Source organism: Saimiri boliviensis, chromosome 10 (assembly GCF_048565385.1).
Source record: "Saimiri boliviensis isolate mSaiBol1 chromosome 10, mSaiBol1.pri, whole genome shotgun sequence".
In the NCBI taxonomy this organism is placed as follows: Eukaryota; Metazoa; Chordata; class Mammalia; order Primates; family Cebidae; genus Saimiri; species Saimiri boliviensis.
In genome coordinates, this window is record NC_133458.1 from 120,954,220 (window position 1) to 120,977,334 (window position 23,115).

The window sequence follows — 23,115 nt, forward strand, 5'->3', positions numbered from 1 at the left end:
GCATTTTTTCACAGCCTGGACGGTGCTGGGGGATGGTTTATTCTGCACTTTTTCAGTACTATGTTGGTCTCTGTTGGACTCTTTCATTCTTGGTTGAAGAAGGAAGAGAAAACTTAAAGTGCTTGTGATGTTTCTTTGCCAGATCAGAAATCTGGGTCTCCGTGGTGGGAGAGGTGAGAATGATGCCTGGGAGTAGCCAAAGGAGGAGGCAACGGTGGGATGTGAGGAAGATAGTAGATACAGGCCTGTTTTCCATATTGAGGCTCTGTCTTCACTTTCACTGTCCATGGTCTTGCCCAAGTTTACTTAGCTGTCTACACTCCTTTAACTGGGAGAAGGTGCTGGCCACAATCCTCTTCTGTGAGGTCTGTAGCAGTCAGTGAACTTCCCACAGAAATTTGCTCATTGGAGGTGGCTCCAGCCTCAGTGGCTGGACTCTGTATAGTAGAATCCCCCAGGGTTGGTCTGTTTTCTGCTGACCCCCCAGAAAGACCTTTAACTTCATGTCAGAGAGCAGAGGTGTCTGTCGGCCCTTCTCTCAGAACATCTTACCTACTCCATACCTCATGGACATGACTCTGGTTTTCCAGCAGGTGGAAGGGAATGGGGAAGGCATCGACCTTCCCTATTTTCCACTTTCGATGTGGAAGTCTTTTCAACTGAAATTACATTCTGACAGCCTTTTGGATGAGAATTGGAAAGAGGAAGAGAAAAAAATTAAGTGAACTCAGGGTAGTTTTGCATTGGAAGTCAACATTTCGTTTCCAGACTCTTCTCTCATTCATGTTCCCCTTTCATTATGTAAGTACAGGCAGGCCGTGTTTCCAGAAAATCAATGCTGAAGTGGGCCAATGGTTTGCTTTGCACAGATAGTCAGCATTTTTGCCCAGCAATGTTCACATTTCCAGAAATGAAGTTTCTTTCTAATGGAAGAGGCCACTGGTCCCCAATGGGCAGTAAATGGGCTGCTTTCTTTATCTTTGTAAAGTACTGTCAGAACCGAGGGATCCAGTCTCTTCAAAGTAGTCTCAGGGCTCAGATCTGCATTGTTGAAAGTTCAGAGTGACAAGCACTGCATATCAAATCACCCTGGTTTGATGTGTCAGTGTTGGAAGTCAGCCCCTGGGGCCGGTGAGTCAGTGAGTGCTTGGACTGGGCTTTTTTTCTTGGACTATGCTTTGGGGTGGTAAGTCCAAGGAGCTCTGTAAACGGGTTAGGGTCTGTTTTCCTTCGATTGGCTGATGTCTCTAGGGCAGGCTGAGCAAGTTCTATAAATTATACCCTCCCCACCTCCACATCTTTTGGAGTTTTCTATTGGAAGATAATCTCACCTTACTTCATAGGCTTCAGGACGTAAGAAGCCCCCCTACCCTACAAATACTTTCTGGGGTTTTCCAAAGAGCCGTGCTTATTTATCTGTTTATGAATTCATCTAACATCTATTAATAGTCTACCATATGCCAGACACGGTGTAAGATTTTGGTGCTACAAGAGAATAAAACATGTTGAATGTGTAGGTTATACTCGGTCAAGTTTAAATCCCATTTCACTGACTGCTACAAGGGTCATTAAGTATGAAAACACTCAGCTTCATGCTGTTTTATTCAGAGCCTTATTATGACTGCAGGTCCTCCTCCCCACCCACAGGCACACAGAAACACACACAAATCCCAGGATAATTTGGAGAGTGATGGTAGTGGGGATTCAGGAAACAATTTCAGAGGAGTGAGAATATGCACAACCAGGTGAGCCTCATGGAAGAAAAGCTGATAGGTCAAATCTAGCAGAAAAACTAGATGGTCAAATACTGAGTGGAAATAATGACCTAGACTCAGTCTCTGCTGCTTGCTGGATGTGTGAGAGGTTGTAAGTGATAACCTCTCTGACCTTCTTATTTTTAAAATGAGAATGAAGACAAAACCTATACCTCAGGATAGTTGTGATGGGTAGATAAGATGATGAAGATGGAGATTTTTAGCTCAGTGCCTGTTACATAGTAGATATGCAGTGAAAATGGGTTTATCTCCTTCCTTAGGTTTGTGGACCACATACATACATTTGAGGGGCGATAACTCACTCACTACCTTTTCAAAGTGGTGCTTGAATTCACCCTGTTCATCCTATTTTCAGCAGTCTATTGGAATTTCACTGAGCCTAGGAAGCACTCTCCCTACCCACCCCCCACTACATTATGCTGTTGGTATCCCAACACCATCCCCAAACTATTGCAGAATATAGTTGGGCATAAAATGCCCCCTAGTGGTGATGTGAGGCAAAATTCCAGCCAGACGGTCAAACACTGAGTGACAATTAAGAAGTGTCTTTAAAATGTTTCAGTAACTAAAGATTGACCTCTTCTCAGCTCAATTACATGGTTGGTGGCACATGACTAATTGGCTTTTAACTTCGAGTTAACCAAGCTACACAATGACATCAGTCCTCTGGAGCCTTGGAGAATTGCAAACTGGGATTTCGACAGATGAATTACAGGGTTCCTTTGATGATGGTGGTGCTGCCACAGGGTGGATATCTGGGCTGTGGCTCCATGAAACGTGCTTCCAGAGCCAAAAGGATGCCCATGCTGGCAGGCACTAAGCCTGGGTCACAACTCCGGCATCTGTCTGGCCCATAGAAAGTGCTTAATAAATATCTGTTGGATGGAAACGTGGTTGATGACGAGTACAAGGCCACTTACAGGAATCACAGAAAGGTCATTTGAAATGGGAATTAGCTCAGGAAATACAAGATATTAGTTACTCTAGTTGATTCTGGATATGCCAGGCTAGTCTGGATTTATCCAGATCCAAGGAATAATGATCCCCTTTTCAGTGAGGTGCTGGAAACTGGAAGACAAAAAGCCTAACTATCTTTAACAGTTGGAGGGTGAAAGGGAACTAAATAATTTGAGCGAATCACTTTAATCCAGTATATGACTTACTGAGTTTGTAATGTATATGGTAGCTTCACAATAAATGATTTTAATTGATTGCCATGTGCCACACATCATTTGAGAAGGCTTACATATTGCTCACGTAACCATCAAAACCTGACCAAAGAGATCTCACTGTCCTCAATCTTATAGGTAAGGAAATGAGGCTCGAGAAGTTTCTTACCTGGGTTACTGGCTCATTAGGTGGTGAAGATGGGATTTGAATGTCGCTTTGCTTAACTGGAAAGACCATGCCCTGCTTACTGTAGTATTTTTCTGCCCCAATTTTGGCTCAGAGATAGTGAAGTTGCCTCATTTACTTTCAATTTTCCAGGGGGAGACAAATCTTCATTTTCTTTCTGAGCCAAAACTTGTCTGAAGCTGGGTTTCCAGGGTTGGGTTGGATTCATGACTATCTTCTCCAGGAGTGAGCATAGGATCCATGCATTGGAGGAATGGAGGGACTCTAGTGGCCTTCACACAACAGTAGTGATAAACATCACACAGGATGCAGGACTTCCATCCTGGAAGTCACAAAGTTTACAGTGCCCTCATGTTTGCAGAGTTTTTCTTAAGAAGGTTGTTATGTAAGTGATGTTGAAGATGAATATCTTCAACACAGGAAGGAGCAAATATCTGCTATTTGACAAGATAGGAAATAAAGTATCAGAAAAACAGTTTCAGTGATTTGGTGTCACTTCTCAGTGAGAAGGCAATGAAATTCTACTGCCCTGTCACTGAGACTTGTGTGGCTTCTATCATTCACAGCACCAGGCTCTGAGGTCTACTCACAGCCTCATTAATTTGCTTAGGCGAATTGGTAATATCAAAAGCAAATATCTAAAATCTCTAATTTTATTAGGGATCAGTCACAGTATGACAGAGAGACACACACGGGCACCTGATTTTGTGAAACAGGTAGGAGCACATAGCAAAGTTCTGTGTTCCTGATGCTGCTTAATTGGACTTGGAGAATGAGAAACATTGTGAGGATGTGATGACCCCTGGGCAGTAACTGGACAGTTGGTAATCGGTCATTCAGGAGGTCATTCCAACTTCTTCCCATATCTTGTCCCACCTTGTCAAGGTCAACAAGGAGGCCTGAAGGTAGGACTGGGCTCATTCAGGATGGTCTGCCATCCTCCCCAACAGCCATCCCCTTCTGATGATGCCCTTTTTAAAATCTGTCTCTCTTCCACTCCCCTGCTACCAACTCCCAAGTAACCCAGCTGGGAGGCGTGCTTGTAATTAAAGTTGAATTCCTGTCATCATGACCTCCTGTTAGCATTCACATTTTCTAACTGTTTTACTATGAACTATGGGGATTCCATCCCAGATTACTGAGGATTGTCATCGTTTTTAACACTCAACTCTGAAAACATGTATGGCAAGATTTTTAAATCAGTCACAAAAAAGAAAGCTGTATAATGCTACATAGAAATCTGGTTGTTGAGCTCAAGTTTTAATAACTTTGTAAGGCTTTTCATATCACTTTAACAAGGGTCTAGAGCAGGGACAGAGACTGCACCCTTTGCAATGCCTCTAAACCTGTCTGGAGACTGGCAAGACAAGCTGACAGAGGACCCCTGCATGAAGAATAGAGTATGTGGATGAGATGGGACGCGCAGTTTAAGCCTAGACTTGTTGAACTGTGGATCATGATTGTCCAAGTAGTTGTGAACTGAGAGTCATTCTTTGAACTCCCATGTAGTATACCAGAGGGAAAGGCATTTATCCTGAGGAGAGAGCCTTGGCTTACATGTTGGTGTAGTAATGATATTCAGGCCAGAAGTGGGAAGCTGTCCTGAAAATAATGGAGCTGGAGACGTGATTATACTGGTTTGTAATCTGTACAATCAAATTCCGTAAACATTTTTGAGAATCTAGTATCAAAGTTCAATATACTTTGGGGATATAAGAGAGGCTAAGACACGAAGAGCTTCTAGTCTGATGGTGGAGGCAGGTATGTCAATTAAAATTTTCATTGTGAACTTCTATGATAAAGATGTTGTAGAAACCCAAATAAAGAACATGCACTGGAACTTTGTGAGAGGCTGGTCACGGTTGGTCAATGGGTTTATCCTAGAGTGACTGTTATGTGAGCTGAGTCTGAAACAATGAGTAGAAGAAGTAGCCAAGCTAAGAAGCAGGGTGCCTGCCAACAGCATCAGTGAAAGCAGAGGGAGAACTGCAGGTTAGTGAGGACAGATAGTGGCCATCCAGGCACTTTTGAGGTAGTAACAGCAGGAAAAGGTTTGCAATGAGAAGCTGGAGCTCAGTCTAGAAGCCAATTATTTTAATAATGGGACAAGGTACAGGGCCTGCGTCATTGTCCTAACTGAGAAGAATGTGCTGTCAAGAGGAGAGATTCCTGTCTATCTGTGATCTTCTTCAGTTGTCTTTGCCTGAACTGCCTTTGCCTTACCTCTCAACACCAGCATTACAAGTGATGGAATGTAATACTAGCACCTTCAGACTGGGACTGAACAGGAAACCAATTCAGTAGACTGGATCACTGCCTAACATTGGTTTCTTAGTCTCCAGGATGTGTTGAATAACTGCATTAGTCCTTTCTACTCCGACCTGAAAGGCATACTTATTGGTTTGGAGTTTTTATCATAGGTACCATGGATTGTAGATCACGTTTTATTAACAGTGTTAATCTCCCACATCTTAAGTGTTCTCATTTCAGTCAGGGCTTGGCACATGGGACTACATTTGTGTTACTTTCAAATTCAGTGTTCTGGTTTACTGATGAATCCTTGAATTTCACCAGAAACAGAAATGCCAATGTTCTGCATTCATTTTAATGTGAATCTCTTCTTGAGATTTGTTTTTGGATCACAAGAGGACTTCCGAATTAACCACTAATAGCACGTATTGAAAGCTTTGAAACAATTCAATTCTGGAATTCCATTTGAATTCCCATAATACAGCAAACCACAGATGTTAAAAACCATTTGGAATCCTACTGGGCTTCAAATCTACACAGTAATTAATATTTGCTGAATAAACGAATGGAATGTCGGCTATGTAACAAGAACTGAGATTAACATTTAAATTGCTATTTAAACTCTAGACTCTTGAAATACAGAATACTAACATTTGAGTAAATTAAGTCCAAATCTTTACTGTGTCCTAGAAACCAAAGTAATTACTATTATAATAAAAATACCAAGAATGTATTATTCCTGATAATCTACCTAATTAAAGTAATAAACCTACAGGAATTTGTTTTCTGTTCTGGAGGTGCTAATAAAAAGTAAAAGTGTCTGAGAAACTTTCCCCTGAAGATCCACCTTGGCTTGAACCTGATATTTAAAGTCCATCTGGGCGGCTCAAAAATCAAGTAGCTAAAAGACACGAGACGGAGCAAACACATGGATGAGCAGAAGCAGATGTAAGGACCAGAGAACGGAGCTGAACATCCTGGGAGACAAAAACAGGTAGGTGGGGCGGCAGAGGGAGGCGGAGGGGGGCATGAGAGAGGCTTAGCAAGAGGAGTACTGCCACAGAGTCTGGAATTACTACTCTTACAAGCTTCGTTTTTGGTGCAGCTAAGTTGGGTGGTTGACTAGCAAAATGTAAAAGGCTAATAAGTTGGTATACATTCAATTCATATAGCCAGTCATCTGCTCTGGTTTTCATTTGCTGTCTTGTTCCCTTGCCTGCATTTCTAGGTCCCTTAATGTGCTCTCTGGATCATACAAGCCTCCCTTGCTTGGGTTCATTTCTGGGCTTCTGCAGAGTAAATAGACTCTTCCTATTTACTCTCATGGAAACACAATGCAGAAAATTTATTTGAGAGGTTGTATGGTGTATTTTACATGGTTATTTTGTTGTTTAGAATAATAAATGTAATATGCTCATTACAGAAAATAAAGTTTTACACAAATACAAAACAAAAATAATCTGCAAAGTAACTTTCAGAAAGAATTTCTTCCTTTTCTATCTTGGTATTTGTTTCTTCTATATTTTATGGGTATATACAAAATTTGAAATATATTGTATTTATTATGCTTTTAAAAACCTTTAATGTTACACAAAGAGAAATGGCTGTTATAGTTGCATAATATTCCTTAATATTCCATTCTATGGTTATATCATAATTGTATTATTCCATTGTCAGAAACTTACTTTTTAATAAAACAACTTAATGCAGTCTTTGTTTCTGTCTTTGAATGTTTCTTTAGTATACCTATGGTATAATCCTACAAGTAGGATTACTAAGCAAAGTCCGAATATATTGTTTAAGTTTGCTTTATAATACCAAAGTGCTCTCCTGAAAAACTGGGTTATATTGTTCTGGTTTACTCTCCTACGTTTTACAGAACTGTTATGTACTTTATATATTATTTTCCTTTCATCTTTATTTGCTATGTTTTATATTATGCATTATTGAGTTTGTATTGTTCAGACCACTAATAAACAATATTTTTAAAATATATTTTTAACTCTGTATTGAATCTAAAATTGTTTTTATTTTCCATGCCCATTTTTTCATTAGAAATATCATTCATTTTCCCTCAGGGGCTGTTTATATATTAAAGACTTTAATCATGTAACATTTTTATGTAAATATATAATAATTCATAAAAATCATATATTTATTTTTATTGCAAATAATTTTTGTTTCCCTTTAAATTTTTGTTTTTAGGCTTGAATAATACTTGCTCATCCTAAAATTAGTGTCATCATTATGTGATTCTTCTAGTTATTTTGTAAAAATGTAGTTCCACAATCCAGCTGATTATCTTGTAATTTTATATAAGAACCATTACCTACTCACCCTCTACTTTTCTTGCCAAAATATTAGTTCCTTTTTTCCTAATTTTGGTAATTTCTTTGTAACATTAAGCTTATATATGGACCAGGACTTTATTTTCAGGGCAAACTATTATTACTGATTCATCTGTCAATTATTTTGCTAGTTCTGTAATGTTTTGCTTACTGTGGATATATATTTATCAATAACTAATAGGGAGACATATTTCTTCCCCATAGTTATTTGTGTTCAAATTTCTGAGATTTTCTCACCTATTTTTTAAATAAAACTTTCAAATTATTTAATCAATTTAAAACAATCACATTGAAGTTTTGATTACAATTGTTTCAAACATTATATGCTAATTTGGGGACAATTGACATCCTCACAAAATTTAATCTTCCTATCTTGAAGCACCACATGTATTTCCATGTATTCTACATATTTCAGTAATGCTTAGCCTAGAGAATTAATGCTCCAGTTTATAAAGCACTCTCATTTTCTCATGAGCCTCTCAAAAGCTGAGCAGAAGCTCCGACTTGGATATTTAGAGACTATAGTTTTTGTCCTGACTCTACCATCTACCAGCTCTGTAACCTTGGGGGGTAATTTTACCTCTCTGGGCCTCATCTGCTCAAAGGGGTAGTTCTGTTCAGTTATCTGCTAGATTTTTTTTTTTTTTTTTCAGGAAAGCACATAAAGTACCACAATCTTGCCTTTCATTTTTTATTAAATTATGACTTGTGAATGATGCTCCTTGGGTGAACACTTTGGTTCAATATCTGTATGTGAATAGAATTCTGAGTGCTGTGGGGCTATCTTGGGTTTGATTCAGAGGCCTGGGTGAATCATGGCTCTATTCTGAAGTGTGTGCCATGGTCATTATTAGAGGTACTATTATAATGCTCTGTGCTCAAATATATTTGGAAAATGCATTTTAAAAAATTAAACAAGTTTCTTTACTGTAAGACTTCTCAGAGAGTTAAATAGGTGAATGCATCCTCTAAGTATATAATGGCATATAAAATATGGTGCTTCCCAAGTTCTTTCACATTCTGCTGACAACTGCTGAAGAATTCTCATAATTAGAGTTCTGTGGAACAGCCTTTGAGAAGTTCTAGTATGGTGTAAAGAGCATGCGCCTTAGAACCATATCTGGGTTCAAATTTTTGCATTATTAACTTTTTTGTGGTGTTATCTTCTCAGAGTCTCACTTTCCTTCTCTCTAAGTCAAAGAGGGTAATGCCTATCTCAGAGCTTTAGGAGTTGCATTAGACATCACTGAGCACCAATATTCCCTGCCTTTCCCAGAGGGAGGATTATGTTTCTTTGCTCCACTGATATCAGACTTGACCAGGAACTTACTTTGGCCAATGAATAGTGAGTGGAAGTCATATGTGTCATTTCTGGGCAGAAGCTTATGAGACCCAGGGTAAGGTTCATTACTCTGTATCTCTCTAGCTCTTGCTCTCCTGACTCGAGTATTAGGGAAGCTGGTGTTGACATGGAGTGGCCATCAGCCTGGTTCCCTGAGAGATTACAATACACAGAGGCCCCATGTTAACCTGTGATGGACATGGGACATGAGTAGGAAACTAACATGGAAACATTATGGTTTAACCCACTGAGAATGTCCAGTTATTTGTTTCCTTAGCATAAGCTAGCTTAACCTGATTAATGAACGAATACACCAAATCAATAGAAAAGATGGAGTGGCCTGGCAGAGTTGCATTCATTACATTATTCTGAGTTTTATTTTAGGCTAATAGTTTCTGTGTTCCTGAATACTCTTTGCATTTTTTTCTTAATGTAGACCAAAAATCCTCAAAAGGGACTAAATGCATTGGAAAGGGAATAAATTTATTCTTAGTCAAAAGAATATCTTCTATTTGCATGGATTGTTCTGTGTTGCCAAAGGTTAGAGTCTACAATGATACGTGAAAGAAAAGAAACCTGCATTTGAGTACTCACAATATTCCCTTTCATTTTTTATTAAATTATAACTTGTGAATAATGCTCCTTGTGCCTACACAATATCTGTATGTGAGTGGAATTCTGAGTGCTGTGGGGATATCTTGGGTCTGATTCAGAGGCCTAGGTGAATCATGGCTCTGGCCCAGCAGAAGAGTTGTGGGTTCTTTAGGCAACTCCAAAAATCCTCTAGACACTGCCCTAGTCTCTGATCCTGACTCTACCAGGGGATGGAGAGTAGGAGTTTATTTTACATTAAGCAAAGGCCTCTTTTAAAATGCAAACAGCCATGGCAGGTTGGGGGCGGTTATTAGAAGAGACATTTGAGGGCAGAACTCAGAACTCCTTTACTCAGAATGGGTTTTTATTTTTGCTAATATTTGGAATCGGTTTATTGAAGAAAGGAGTTTGAATTAGATAAAAGAGGGATTGTGGAAAAGGGTGAGAAAGAAATGTTTTTTAAAAACTGAGCATGCAAAGTCCAAGCTGAATGCCCTGGTAAGGCTGAGGGCAAGCAGATAAGGCTGGGAAAGGAGAGACTTGTGAGAGGGCAGGGAATCTTCATCAGGGTTCTTGTGAGTCTTGTCAAAGTTATGATTGCATCTTATTCCTTTACAACCACCTACTCCTGTCTTTAGAAGGAGTCAAGAGTCCCAGGAAGTTTCTTTTTTATTTATCTTTAGCAAAGGGTGACTAGTCTGGGTGGGTGGAGAGTCTTTGAGGGTAGAGAGTCTGGAAAGGTGGAGAATCTGAGTCAATGGAGTGACTAGGAAGGTGGAGGGGCCAGGAGGGTGAAGAAGCTGGATGAATGGAGAGTCCAGAAAACTTTCCTTTGAGGGTAAAGAGCATCAGTCCTCCCCTACCTCCCACCTTCTCTGGGCTTGGACAGGATTGTCACAGATTAGTAAGCAGAACTCCTCCATGAATACCTCCCTTCTCCTGTCTCTCAAAACTGTTCCTCCCACATGAGAACTGGCTCCATTTTTACTTCACCATCCAGGCAGGGATGGTGGTCATTGTTTTGCACCCAGACCAGAAATGCCTGGGGCTAGAGCAGCCCTGTGACACACCCAGGGTCCCACAGCATAACACCGGCTGCCAAGTCCAGAGCCATGGCTCCAGCTCACATTTTGCTTGGATGTTTTAAGGTATCAGAAAAGGATATGATTCCTTATGCTTTTTGGAGGAGAATTAAAAAAATCTTGTTGAGCCATCATGAATAAATGAGCAAATGTTTTAGGTAGTTTTTTGAGCTGATGTTTTAGAATGCTTTTAGTACTTTTTCATAAAATTATATAAGTGAATGAAATTGTTATTATCTGAATGTAGAGAATCATTTGACAAATGTAAGGCCCTTTTCTTTGAGAAGGGTGAGAAACTTTTACTTTCTTGGTTACTCAAAACCATACAATCTAGTCTAAACAGTGTTTATGAGAATCAATTCAATCTCTTTGTAATCTATATAATAACAGTACAAAAACCATGGGTAAAGGCAGCCTTTGTACCCTCCAAATGTGTAAGATCTGCAATGTCTGTCTGACTCTCTGTGGGCGACTTTTTAGGATCTTGGCTTCCATACTATCAATGTCATATTACACTTAGTATTTATATCAATTAGGAAAGTATTCAGCTTAGCAGTAGCTTAAACAAAGATTTGCTGTTTTTTTTTCATATGAGAAATCTGCAGATATGTTGCTGCTGAACTCAATTCACTAAAATTTCCTTAGCTTTTTTCTGTGGTCACAAAACAGCTGCTGTAGCTCCATGCATTGTGTCTGAATTCAAGTAGGGGGAAATCAGAATGCCAGCGATCTCTTTCCACTTTCATCAGAAAAGGAAAAACCTTTGTTCGAAATCTCAGAGACTTCCAATCAAGCGTCCCAAACTGTGCTGCCTTCAACTACAAGGGAGACTAGGATGGTGAATACTTAGCTGGGAAAGTGAGATGGAGGTTGAAACCAAGTAGTATTTCCACCAAACGGCATCCTCGGTTACAGAAGCCTATTCCTTTTCCCTTTCCCTTCTCCAGACTCATATAGTGCCTCCACTCACCAATCCCACTGGTGCTTCCCAAAGTCTGATCGCATCATCATTATTCTCATCAGTACTAAATAATACATAACATGGCTTACCGTGATGTCAGGAATTCCCTAAATTATGGCACCTATAAATTCAAGCCAAATGGGTAGTGAATAAGGATTAAGACTCCATCTATCCAAATTCATTCATATGAACTTATTGACATTTTAGCAGTAAACTTGTTTTACAGATTATTTCTTGATATACTCTTTCATTCAACAACACATTTATTGACGTTTTATCTGCTATGTGTCAGTCACTGTACTAGGGAGAGTGGATTTAATGGTGTCCCTAAATAACTGACATCTAATCTGTGTGTGTGTGTGTGTGTGTGTGTGTCACTGTGTATTTGTATGTGTCCACGTGTAGGTGCTCATGGCTGTGTATGTGTCGGGGGGTGTGTAGGTGAACATGCATGTCAAGAGAGGAACCCTGTTACACAGAGATTCTAAGTGCTTTAGGAGCCCAAGGGTAGTGATGATGCTGGACTACTAAATGATTCCGAAGGCTTCCCAGAAGAGGAGGCAATTGAGCTTAGAGGGATATCAGAAAAAGATGTGAGAAAGGCATTTCCAGCAAAGGCAAACAGGACCTTGTATCCTCAGACTATGGTAAGACATTCAGATCAACATAGTCCAGGATGTGAAGAGAGAAGAGAAGATGATTGGGTCAGAATGTGAAAGGCCAATAGGCCAGGCCCAGGGATTGGGGTTTTATCTGCCAGAAGGCAAGGATCAAATCTTTAAAGCTATGCATTATGGCCCCCAACCTGGGGGCATTTCTCTTGCCCATCAGGGTAACTAATTCTTGCCAATAGAACTCAGTCAAAGTCATGTGTCCTTTCAAACCACAGCTAACAAGAGAAAGTTTGCCATCTCCCCTGGAAGCCACTTGTTCTAGTAGATACAGCTACAAGTTGACCTGTTTCCTACTGTGATGTGAGGGAACAATAAGCCTCTGGTGTGTTAAACCACTGAGATTCAGGGTTTGGTTTTTACAGAGCTTAACCTGTCCTGACCAAAATCAGCTCAGAATCCTCTTTCTTTTCTTTCTTATTTTATTTTTATTTTGTCTTGACTTTTAGGAAGTTTACACCTTTAACTTCTCTCAGACTTCAGTTTCATATCTAGTTAAAGAGAAAGAATGCTATTTTAAATCTCCCTAGAGCTGATGGGAGGTTCAAAGGTGATAATGTGAAATCATATTGCAAACTGTAAAGTGCTGACAAGAGTAATAGACCTATCATTTCTAGGCAGCCATCAATATTGCGTAAGTGGGCAAACAAGAACCTTGATTATTCCTTACGACTTCCTCATGACCTTGGGTGATTTTGCCATCTGTGGTCTGGAAAATCTTTTTACCAAAGAAGCCACTTCTTTCTTTCTCCAGATAGGGCATAATTTGCTCTTTCTGCAAATAGCCTTTCATGTTGTGGGCCATTAAGTTTGCCTAGATAATAGCTAGACATAATATCAGGATGATAAAGTAAGAAATAGAATTTTCCCTCTATATCTCTATCTTCTACATTTTCATGGTCTTTTTTTTAAAAAAAAAAAGAAAGAGAAAGAAAAAGAAAAGAAACAGCTCAATTCACCACCATTGTTTGAGGACCACCTGCATATTAAAAGCTGCCTCGAAGTGCCTCCACCTGCAGTGGTCTCTCAGCATTTTCCAAAACTTCATTACAAGTAATGCTGCCTCCTTACCTCTCAGTAACTGTCTTGAGAAAAGAGTGGAATGATGAATTCCTGGGACTCTAACTGAATAATGAGCACTACTGTGGGCCGCTTGCTGTTCTTTAAGGCTGTACAAACATTCTGTCACTTAACTTTTTACAACAACTCTCTAAAGGCCATGAAATTATTAGCTTCCTTTGTTAGACAAGGAAACTGAGACACCAGTGGAAGTAAATTACCCAAAGTCCGCTAGATGTAAATGACTCCACTAGATGGTGGTGACACTGGGATTTGACCCCAGCAGTCTGGCTCTAAAGCCTGCTCTCTGAGCCACACCGCCTCACTGAAATGATGGAGAAAGCTCCAAAGCCTGAGTTTACTCGAGGCACTGAAAGGTCCAGAGAGCAGCTCTGTTTACTTAAGAGAAACAGGGTTAGATTTCATATCTACTCGAGCGTATGGCTGGAAACATTCTTACTCACGTCATAAGCAGGAGATTATTTCAAGGATGGCAGAGTGACATTGTGAAACATGAATGGATGTGCTTTTGCTTCTTTGACACACCATCCCCCAGCCCAGGCAGCCCCACTGCTCTGAGTGCACTCTTATTCCATCAGTGCAGACAGAGAAACAAGTCAGCACCAGGTTTTCGAAATACCTCATCGAGGATATCTTAAACAGCTGGAGGAGAAATGGCTTTTTCTGTTGCAAGAGGGTGTGACTTTTGAGCATTCAGAACAGAGAGCCTGGAATAATAAATTTGGAGGGACACTGTGTCATCAGTTTCCCCATGACAGAGGGGAGGCTGAGGGAGATGGAAGGGTTACATGGCGCACAGTGGTGTTGGATACCAGGGGAGATGTGAGACAAGCAAGACAATGACAAGTGGGTATTGGATTGCCCCCTCCAAGGGTTAGCAGGAGAAAGGGGAGGAAGAGAGAACAGCCACTACATTTGGGGAGCACAGGACTGGAAGGGTGCTGAGGTCCACTTACTCTGTAGAGACCAGGGAAGGACAGTCTCCCAGATTTTGCCATGTATCATGAGGTGGCAATTGTATAGTGTAGATGGCTACATGGCATGAGAGAGGGCCAGAGACACTCCATTGTTTTTTCCTGCAGCCCAAAGTTGGGAGCAAACTTTCTATTCCTAGTAAGGAGGCAGAAATTTATTCAGGATTGAGAGAGGGGATTCAAGCACACTGTACCAGGAGAGAACGTGGCCAAGGGCCATTACCCCAGAAAGCAATGTGGGCCTGACACAGGTTGGCTGGGAACTCAGATCAAAGTCCAGAACGAGGATGACCACATCTGAGGGACAGATGGGTCTTGTTTCAGCTGATGCCAACTTGCTCAGATCCCTCACTAGATCAAACTCCCTTCACCTTTTATCCCCCCACATCCCCACTCCCAAAGAGAGAGGTGGTGGGGGAGACAGAAGGGGAGAGGGAGGGGGGAGACAGAGGGGGAGAGGGAGGGGAGGGGGAGAAGGGGGAGAGAGAAGGGGAGAAGGAGGGAGGAGGGAGGAGGGAGGGGGAAGGGGAGGGAGGGAGAGAGAAACGCCATACAGAAGCACTGCCCTTGGAGATAGATGCCTTCCCAAAGCCAGAAATTGTGAAAAGTCTTCCTGAGCTGAAAAGCTCTGCAATGACTGGGTTTATTCTGAATTCACTAAGATACTATGATTATGCTTCCTGCCATCAGATGTATTAGTAATGCAAAGAGAAATTTAGCTGAGGAAGATTTCCTTTTCAAATACTAGAGTCTACAGTTTGGAAATTACATGCCATCCTCAGCCTTTCTCATTTGCAGGGGGTGAAACTGGACACACTGCACAGTAGAGTTTACCCAGAGTCAGAGATTGGAAAGCGAAGCACTAGGTCTGGGTAGCAGAACAGGCAGGAAGGAACAATACCTTTAATAACGATTTAACTGAGCAAAACTAGTAGTTAATTCCCTTAGGCGCAGCCACAGTATTCAACTGTAGAAACTCAAATTAAACAAACTGAACGAGACTAATTAGAAAAAAATGTAAACATGCATGATGTAAATGTAAGACCCCTTGTTACAAATTGCAGGAGATGCATTAGGAGGTTGTGACATGAGGGATTCTGGATTCCAGGAAGGGCATCACCGACACTACCCTGGGGCCAGGGCAGGAAGGGAGAACAGCAAGCCCTGGAAAGATGTGAGGCGTTGAGATGACAGTCACAGGTGAAAATGCCAGTACTTAAGTAGAAATGAGTTGTCAATTGGAATGTAGTGAAAACAAGCACAGTCTACCTAAGTCTTAATTTGAGCTCTGCAAAAGCATAGTGTGAGATCACTGGGACATGCAGCAAGTTGAAATTTGCTTTTGTTATATTAATGGAGGAAGAGTGTTAAGAAAATTAACAGTAAGACAGCGCGGCAGGTAGGGTGTACAAACAAAGGGAACAAACTGTGTCCCATCACCCTGAAGCACTTAGAAGAAGCCATTAACATATAAACAATAGTCAGACTAATCACATATCACTGGTAACTACCCATGGGAGGAGGCACTATAAAAGATTGTTATTAGGTGATATTTAACAGACTTGGTTCTGTTTCTCCCCTCACCTATGAGTAATAAAACCAAGTTTTATTCGCATTATTTTGTAATTAAGGTAATTTACTAATTCAGACAGGTCTCCCTTCCAGTTACTTCTAATTAGGTTTCTCATCATTAAGAATCAGAGATTCAGGAAACTGCTGGTGAATTCACCGGCAAAATTAAGGGCTTTCTGTGTGAAGAGTTTTGTATTTGCCTTGCATTTGGACAGCCTTATATTCAGATACCGCATTCATTTTCTGACAAATGGGTATTGGATTTGTCCAGTACCCATTTTTCAGTTCCCAGAATCTACCAGAAGTTTTCAAGCTAGTTCCCCTTCCCTTGAAAACTTCTGGTAGCTTCTTGAAGCCCATATAATCCCTTAATTCCAAGGCGTAGGTCTTGAGAAGGTGAGCTGGATGTGATCTCGAAAGTACAAGAAATTGGAAACTGTGAAGGGAGCCAGAGGCTGGGCTGAGAATCTTGAACCCAAGACCACATAGGGTTAGTTATGCAAGGCCCATGTAGAGGATGGGATGGGTGAGCCCACTCCGGACCTCCCTGCTCATTTCCAAGAGCCTAACATGCTTAGGAAGGCAGAGTAGGTTAGAGTGGTGGAGCAGAAGCTAGAATTCTTCTGGGAGGTGGGAGGAAGGAACACGCTCTAAGCCTGTGAACGAAGTGCCAGTAAGATCTAGACAGGGATGTTTTGTCTCCTTCCGAAAGGGCGTTGGGGTTCAGAGGATAAGAACTAGAATGTGAGATGGGAAACTAAGTCAGAAGCCCAGGTATGTGGACTGAGCAAGACAGCTGAGACAACGTAAGGCTGCTGTGTGCTAGAGATGGATTCCCCAAGGCTAGACAAACTACTGTTACCAGCTCATGGTGCCTCAGCTAATTCCATACCCCACCCACTGGAATCTAGGACCTGGTCTCATAATGATTAGGGACAAACTGAACAGGCTTGCAGACAGGGACTGGGCAGGGTAGAGGCTGAGGGGTGGAATCAGGGTTAATGAGAGCCCCCACCCACCTCTGTCACAGTGAATACAAGCTTTATCTTGCTTATTTGACAAAATGTTGGTAGTCGACAAAAAAAAAAAAAAAAAAAAAAAAAAAAAAAAAAAAAAAAAAAAAAACACACCACACTTTAAGTCAATGTGTGTTGAGTATGACTAGCGTAGTAGTAGGTCCTGGAGAAAACATGAAACAAATATAAGGCATTCCTTTTACTCAAGGAGCTTGAGGACTCTAACAAATTCACCCAACACATACAGAAACAGTAGTTTAAGACAGCGTTGCATTCAGTGGCAAGAAGAGAGGTACAGTCCGTGACGCTAATGAAGCTCAGGGAGGGGTGAGTCAAGGAGGGCTTCATGGAAGAAGAAACCCAAGCAGAGCTTTAAAGAGTGGATAAAATTGAGATAAATAGATGAAGATGGAAGGCAGGTCCGGGTGGAAAGATACACCATGGATTGTCAGAATTAGATGCTTCACAGAAAGTCACTTGCTAAGTGAGTCTTGCTAAGACTCTTGGCACCAAGAATGCCTAAAACAAATGAGATGTATGGTTGTTGCTGTTACCTTTATTTTTGTGACTTTTACCGTTGTTGCTATTTTTTAATGCTATTTTTTTAGTGCTTTTAATAAAGGCAATGAGGATTAAAGGGATACATTTGGGAGACAGCAAAAGGGGCATGGTTGTGAATTTCTTCTCCAGAAGTATGTCGGATAAAATGAATTGCAGCGAACAAGGGCTGGCATCAGAACTATTTCTGTATGAATAATGCAACCAAACTGCTTGTGCTCAAAGGGGATCAGAAAAAAGTTACTAAGAAATGTAAGCTAAGTTCTCACAAATACCACCACTCATCACCGTGTAACTAAAAATCACAGTGTTTTAGTCAAGACATGTGTCTCTCAAATAATGAATCTGAGCATTCTAAGCTCCTGGCCAGACACAATTCCTCTCTGCTTTTCTCTTTGTCCAGTGGTCCAGCTGTTTTGCTGCAAACGTATCAGTAGGAATCAGATAAAGACGCTGTGATTCTCTTTAGTGTCTGGTGATAATGTTGCTAGGATAGAGAGGACAAACCCTTATAGAGAGGATTTGTTTGTTCGCATGTTCCAAACATCCCTGTAGGTGCTGTATTCAAAAAATGGCAAATGAGACTTCAGCTGAGATTGATTCTTGCCTGAGTCTCAGAATAACCACCTTATTGCTGATTATTATCCCCGTTGCAATGGAGGGCCTCTCTCCATTCTGCTTGCTGTCATGTTCTAAGAATATCAAAGAGGCCGCACCGGCAGCAATACTGAGTGGAGTCCTGTGCTTCCTGGGTGCACAAAGCCTGACAAGACAGACTCTCTGGGTCTGCAGGCTGATTTTATAAAGGGGATTATTCAGTCATCATTAAGTGGTAACAAACTCTAATTTCACTTTCCATGCTACATTGTGGAGCTGTGCAGCTGGGCTATGTGTATGCATTAGGAGGTGATTCTGAGGGACAGGGTTTTACTGCAGCCATTTGAGGAGTGGTTTGCTCAGGCTCTGCTTTGCTACAGGGACTTTAGGGCCCTTGAAGTGTAAGTGACTCCTGGGACAGCTCCCTGCTGAAAGTTTTATTCTGAATATTCAGAAATATTCACACAGTTTGGGTAGGGAGTTGGATGTTACAGTAATGCTTCTTCATTGTGTGAAAACTAAGTCATTTCAAGAACATACAGAGGATTAACAACCACAACAACAGCAAAACCCAACAAAGCAACAACTAGAATCTTCTCAAAGTATTTTTTTCTTTGGTGAAAGGGACCCGTTTGAGACCTGTGAATTATTGCAACGACTAAACATATCATCAGGCAGGGAGTGAAATAACCTGAAAACCCAGCATCCTGATGCAAGAAGCAGGAAGCTGTTGTTTTCCCAGATGCGTGGTTCATTTCTGTCCACAAGATCTTATTGCAGAATAGGAAACAATACAGTATTAGCTTAATGAGGATCCTTCCTCAGTGTGGCCCTTGGATACTTTGAAGGTGAAACTCACCAAACTCTGCCTTCTAGGAGGTAACTTGTCGCAAATAGTGGCATCGTCAACTACCTTCAAAGAAATCTGCTTCTCACTGATGTTTAATGAAAAGGATCATCAAAGAAAGTGTCGTCCTTCCTGCCTTACTCAATGCTGTTTCTCATCACATCAGTCACTGCCCTGGTGACTGTGAGCTTTCCACACCTTTGGTGTTCCTAGCAAAAAACTCACAGCTGTAACCCCTACTAGAAACAGACATTTCAAGTACTGCTACAGGATTAATTAAAAGTGCTTTCACCTGAGGAAAGGGGGAAAGCAAGTATCTTCCAGTCATAAATTTTACTCATGATTCACACATTTCCAGCAGCGTCAGAAAGAAAAACACCACCTGTATTCATCAGACGCTATTATCTAGGTCTCTGCACACTAAAGCTTGTTGCTTTAGCACTTCAGACTTTTCAAAATCCTTTTTAGTAAAGAAAATAAACAATACTCATTCACAATACTGGCTAGGAAATTTTAAATGACACTCTTAAGTTCCACCAGTCTCATTATTAGAAGTCAGTGTTCAGAGTCAAAGGCAGGAAACTTACCTTAAAGGAATAGTAGAAGGAGCCCCATTCCTTTCCTTCCACCACTTCAGTAAAAGTCACTGTTTCAGTGCATGCCACTGGGGAAGAATCCAGCGTCTGCCTGGTCCCATTAGAATCGAGGCTGCTCTCTGTGAAGTTGGCTGGCATGGCTCAGGCGGGGTTGAACCTTGCTGTCCCTGATCCTGCAGCCGAGTGAAGGTGTCCAGCTCGCCTCCTGAGAGCTGGGCAGCAGCTGCAGCTCTGCTGAGCAGAGGCACAGAACTCTCCCTGAACCCACCTCACTGAAGAGCTCTGCCTGATGACGGGGAGGATCCACGTGCTGCTCGCTCCTTGGAAATTACCACGGGGTAGCCAGCACAGCACAACCCTCGTCATCCCACAGTCCCACGCACGGACGGAGCCCCACCCACGGACGGGGCCCCACCCACGGACGGAGCCCCACCCACGGACGGAGCCCCACCCACGGACGGGGCCCCACCCACAGACGGGGCTCTACCCCAAGAGCAAAGTGGAGCCCACCACAGCCATCGACGTGGCTCCCTGGATGGGACCCCTGCTCTGTTGTGCTTTTCCTGACTTCCACAGAAGACCCCCTACTTCGGCTGTTGCTTCAACAATACAGAAATTTGGACTAATCAGTAGGTGCCAGAATTCCGGTCATGTTTTCACTTTTGAAATCAAATCATAATTATGCATTTATTTCAGCTGAGGTTGCTTTCTGACTTAAAGATTACCTTGTGATCTACTCTGTCATGTACTTTTATTTCCGCAAATATAGGCAAATACTACATTTGTATTTTACACCCATAATTCTATCTAGATGTTCACAGGGCAATTCTCAGAAAAGCATGAGATCTGTGTTTGCCAATAAGCTACAACACCTCGTGATATGACTGGGAGGAGCCTCGTGAAGACTCTTATTGCCTTCAGAATATTCACCTGTTTACCTAGGACCAATACTCAGGGCGTGGGTAGAAAGGAGGTAGTGTAGTATCCTGGGCTCCACAGACAAGGCTAGGCAAGAATATTAAGAGCTGCTCCTGTTTCTCTCTTTCTCTTTCTCTCTCTCTCTCTCTCTCTCTCTCTCACTCTACAAAGCACATTTACATGTTCTTTCATTCAATTTCCAAAAAACCCCATGAGATAGGTAAGGAATGTATCTTTATGTTATCCCTTATGCTAGCAGAGTGGCTCCAACAGGTGAAATGTCTTGCCCAAGATCCCACAGCTGCTGGTGTAAATGAGCTGATAACCCATCTCCAGCATTTCCTAGACAGTGGTGCTTTTACTGTAACAGATTAGTTTGCATCAAATCTCAAATGCCTATGGGGCATGAAGGTAACATGAATGAGGGTGGCAGGCCAAGTCTAGAACAGTAGGAACTAAGCTGCCTATAAGACAACCAAGCATAACACCTGACTGCTTACGCTAAAAGCACTCTGTGAGCCAAACAGGTCCAGTCACTGGTTTGTGACAACTGGTATAAGAGGTAGCAGGTTTAGAGGCCACCATTAAAGAACTTGGTCCTATGAGATCTCCCGGGAAAGCTTTATTATGAACCATCCAGCCCCAAGGAGGGCAGAGTGCTCTAGCAATGAGAAGGCATTAAGTTTATAAGGGCAGCAAACAGAAGGGAGTTGTGCAGAAAACTGGATAAGCTGTGGGTTCTTAAAGAAAGGGTTAAAACAGGACAGCAACTCAATAGCAAAACAAGTGCAGCATGTTCCAGCTAACAGATAAGCATGAAAATATGTTCAACCATATTAACAATTAAGGAAAATAACTCAAAGCAGTAAGAATTTTTACCTCTCAGCATAGTAAAAGCTAGTGTATGGCTATTCCCAAGTGGTGACGAGATTGAAGGGAAACGGCTGTGCATCTTCTGGTGAGAGTTAGTTGACATGGTAATTTTGAAGAGCAATTCAGCAGTATTTAGTAAAGCTGGAATTACATATCCTCTAATGCACTGTTCCATTTGCTAGATCCTAATAATTTTTCATCTCTATCTGGGTTACTTACATGTGCTCAGTTCACAGAAATTCTTTGCACTGCAAACTTAAAACACATGCACTTTTCTGTAGGTATGTTTTACTTCAAGAAAATGTTCATAAGACAAAATCTGTGAGGAACTTTTGAAAGAAGGTAGAAGCTGGTTAGGTCACAGTGTGTAGGAGCAGAGTGAGGGAAAGTGGCAGCTCCCATGGACAGAGAATAGGTGGGGAGGGAGAGCTTTCTGGTTGTGTCCTTTTCTTTTCATTCATGATTCAGGTAGATCGTTGTTCAACCTGTGGCTACCCAAGAGAAACATGTATGTATCTGTACAAGCAGACATGCAAAGAGATGCCTTTCCAACTTTATTAAAGAAACATACCAGGAGCAACCTGAATATTCATAATGTCAAAATCAATGAATCATCCCAAACTGGAAACCACCCAAATGTCCATCAACTGGCTGAATCAATTTTCATGTAGTCACACAATATAACAATGAGAAAATGATCTGCAGCCAAAAATAACATAAATGGAACTTACAAACATAATATGAAGCAAAATAATAAATGTTTGTTTTCATTTTTATAAAGTATAACTATGCTTGTATACAATACAGTGGAATATTACACAGTAGTTAATAGAAATAGCTGTGGACAAGATGACAAATTAACATAGTATAATGATTAACTTTATGTTTCAGCTTGACAAGGCCATGGAATGCCCAAATAGTTAAACACTATTCTGGGTGTGTCTGTGAGGGGTGGCTCTGGATGAGATTACATTTGAATTGGCAGACTGAGTAAAGCAGATTGCCCTCCATAAGGTGAATGGATCTCATCCATTCAATTAAAGGCCTGAATAGAATAAATAGGGTAATTCTTCTGTGAAAAAGGGAGAAATTCTCCTGTCTGACTACTTTGACCTGGGACATTTTTTTCTGGTTTTTGGACTTGAACTAAAACATCAGTTCTTCTTGAGTCTCGAGCATGCTAGCTTTCAGAGTGGAAATATACCACCAGCTCTCCTGGTTCTCAGGTCTTTATATTCAGACTGGAACTACACATAGCTCTCCTGGGTTTTCAGCTTGCTGCTTGTAGGTCTTGGGACTTCTTAGTCTCTTTTAACTGTGTGAATGATTATTTCATATTGTATTCTTTATAAGACATTTCTCTCTCCCTTCCCTACAGACACACACACACAGACATACACACACACACATACATCTCCTATTACTTCTGTTTCTCTGGAGAACTAATACACATTCTCACCTGAACTCATTTGTAGAAATTCCATAAAAATGAGAGCAGCATTGATGAAATGCAGGACTTAAAGAAAAACCAGAAGACATTTGCTGGAATGGCTTAAATGATAAAGATGGAAAATACAACCCGTTGGTGAGGATGTGGAGGAAAAACTAGCATACCCTACTGTAGTGATTCAAATTGGTACAAGCCCCTTTAAAAAACTACTCAGTAGTATCATCTACTGCAGAACGCCTGCATGCTCTATGACCT

General features: G+C 41.3%; 1 protein-coding gene and 1 long non-coding RNA gene across 2 annotated transcripts in view; one reads left to right on the plus strand and one right to left on the minus strand.

Moving 5' to 3' along the window:
* The window catches only part of NPSR1 (neuropeptide S receptor 1), a 169,973-nt gene extending 149,998 nt beyond the window's left edge, over positions 1-19,975 (minus strand). The window contains exon 1 of the mRNA XM_003930733.4: positions 19,611-19,975. Within this exon, the coding sequence (XP_003930782.1) occupies positions 19,611-19,757 (147 nt within the window). The 5' untranslated portion in view covers positions 19,758-19,975. The remainder of the gene's footprint in view (positions 1-19,610) is intronic.
* LOC141580134 (uncharacterized) overlaps positions 1-23,115 on the plus strand; it is a 148,054-nt gene that overhangs the window by 81,275 nt on the left and 43,664 nt on the right. The window lies entirely within an intron of this gene.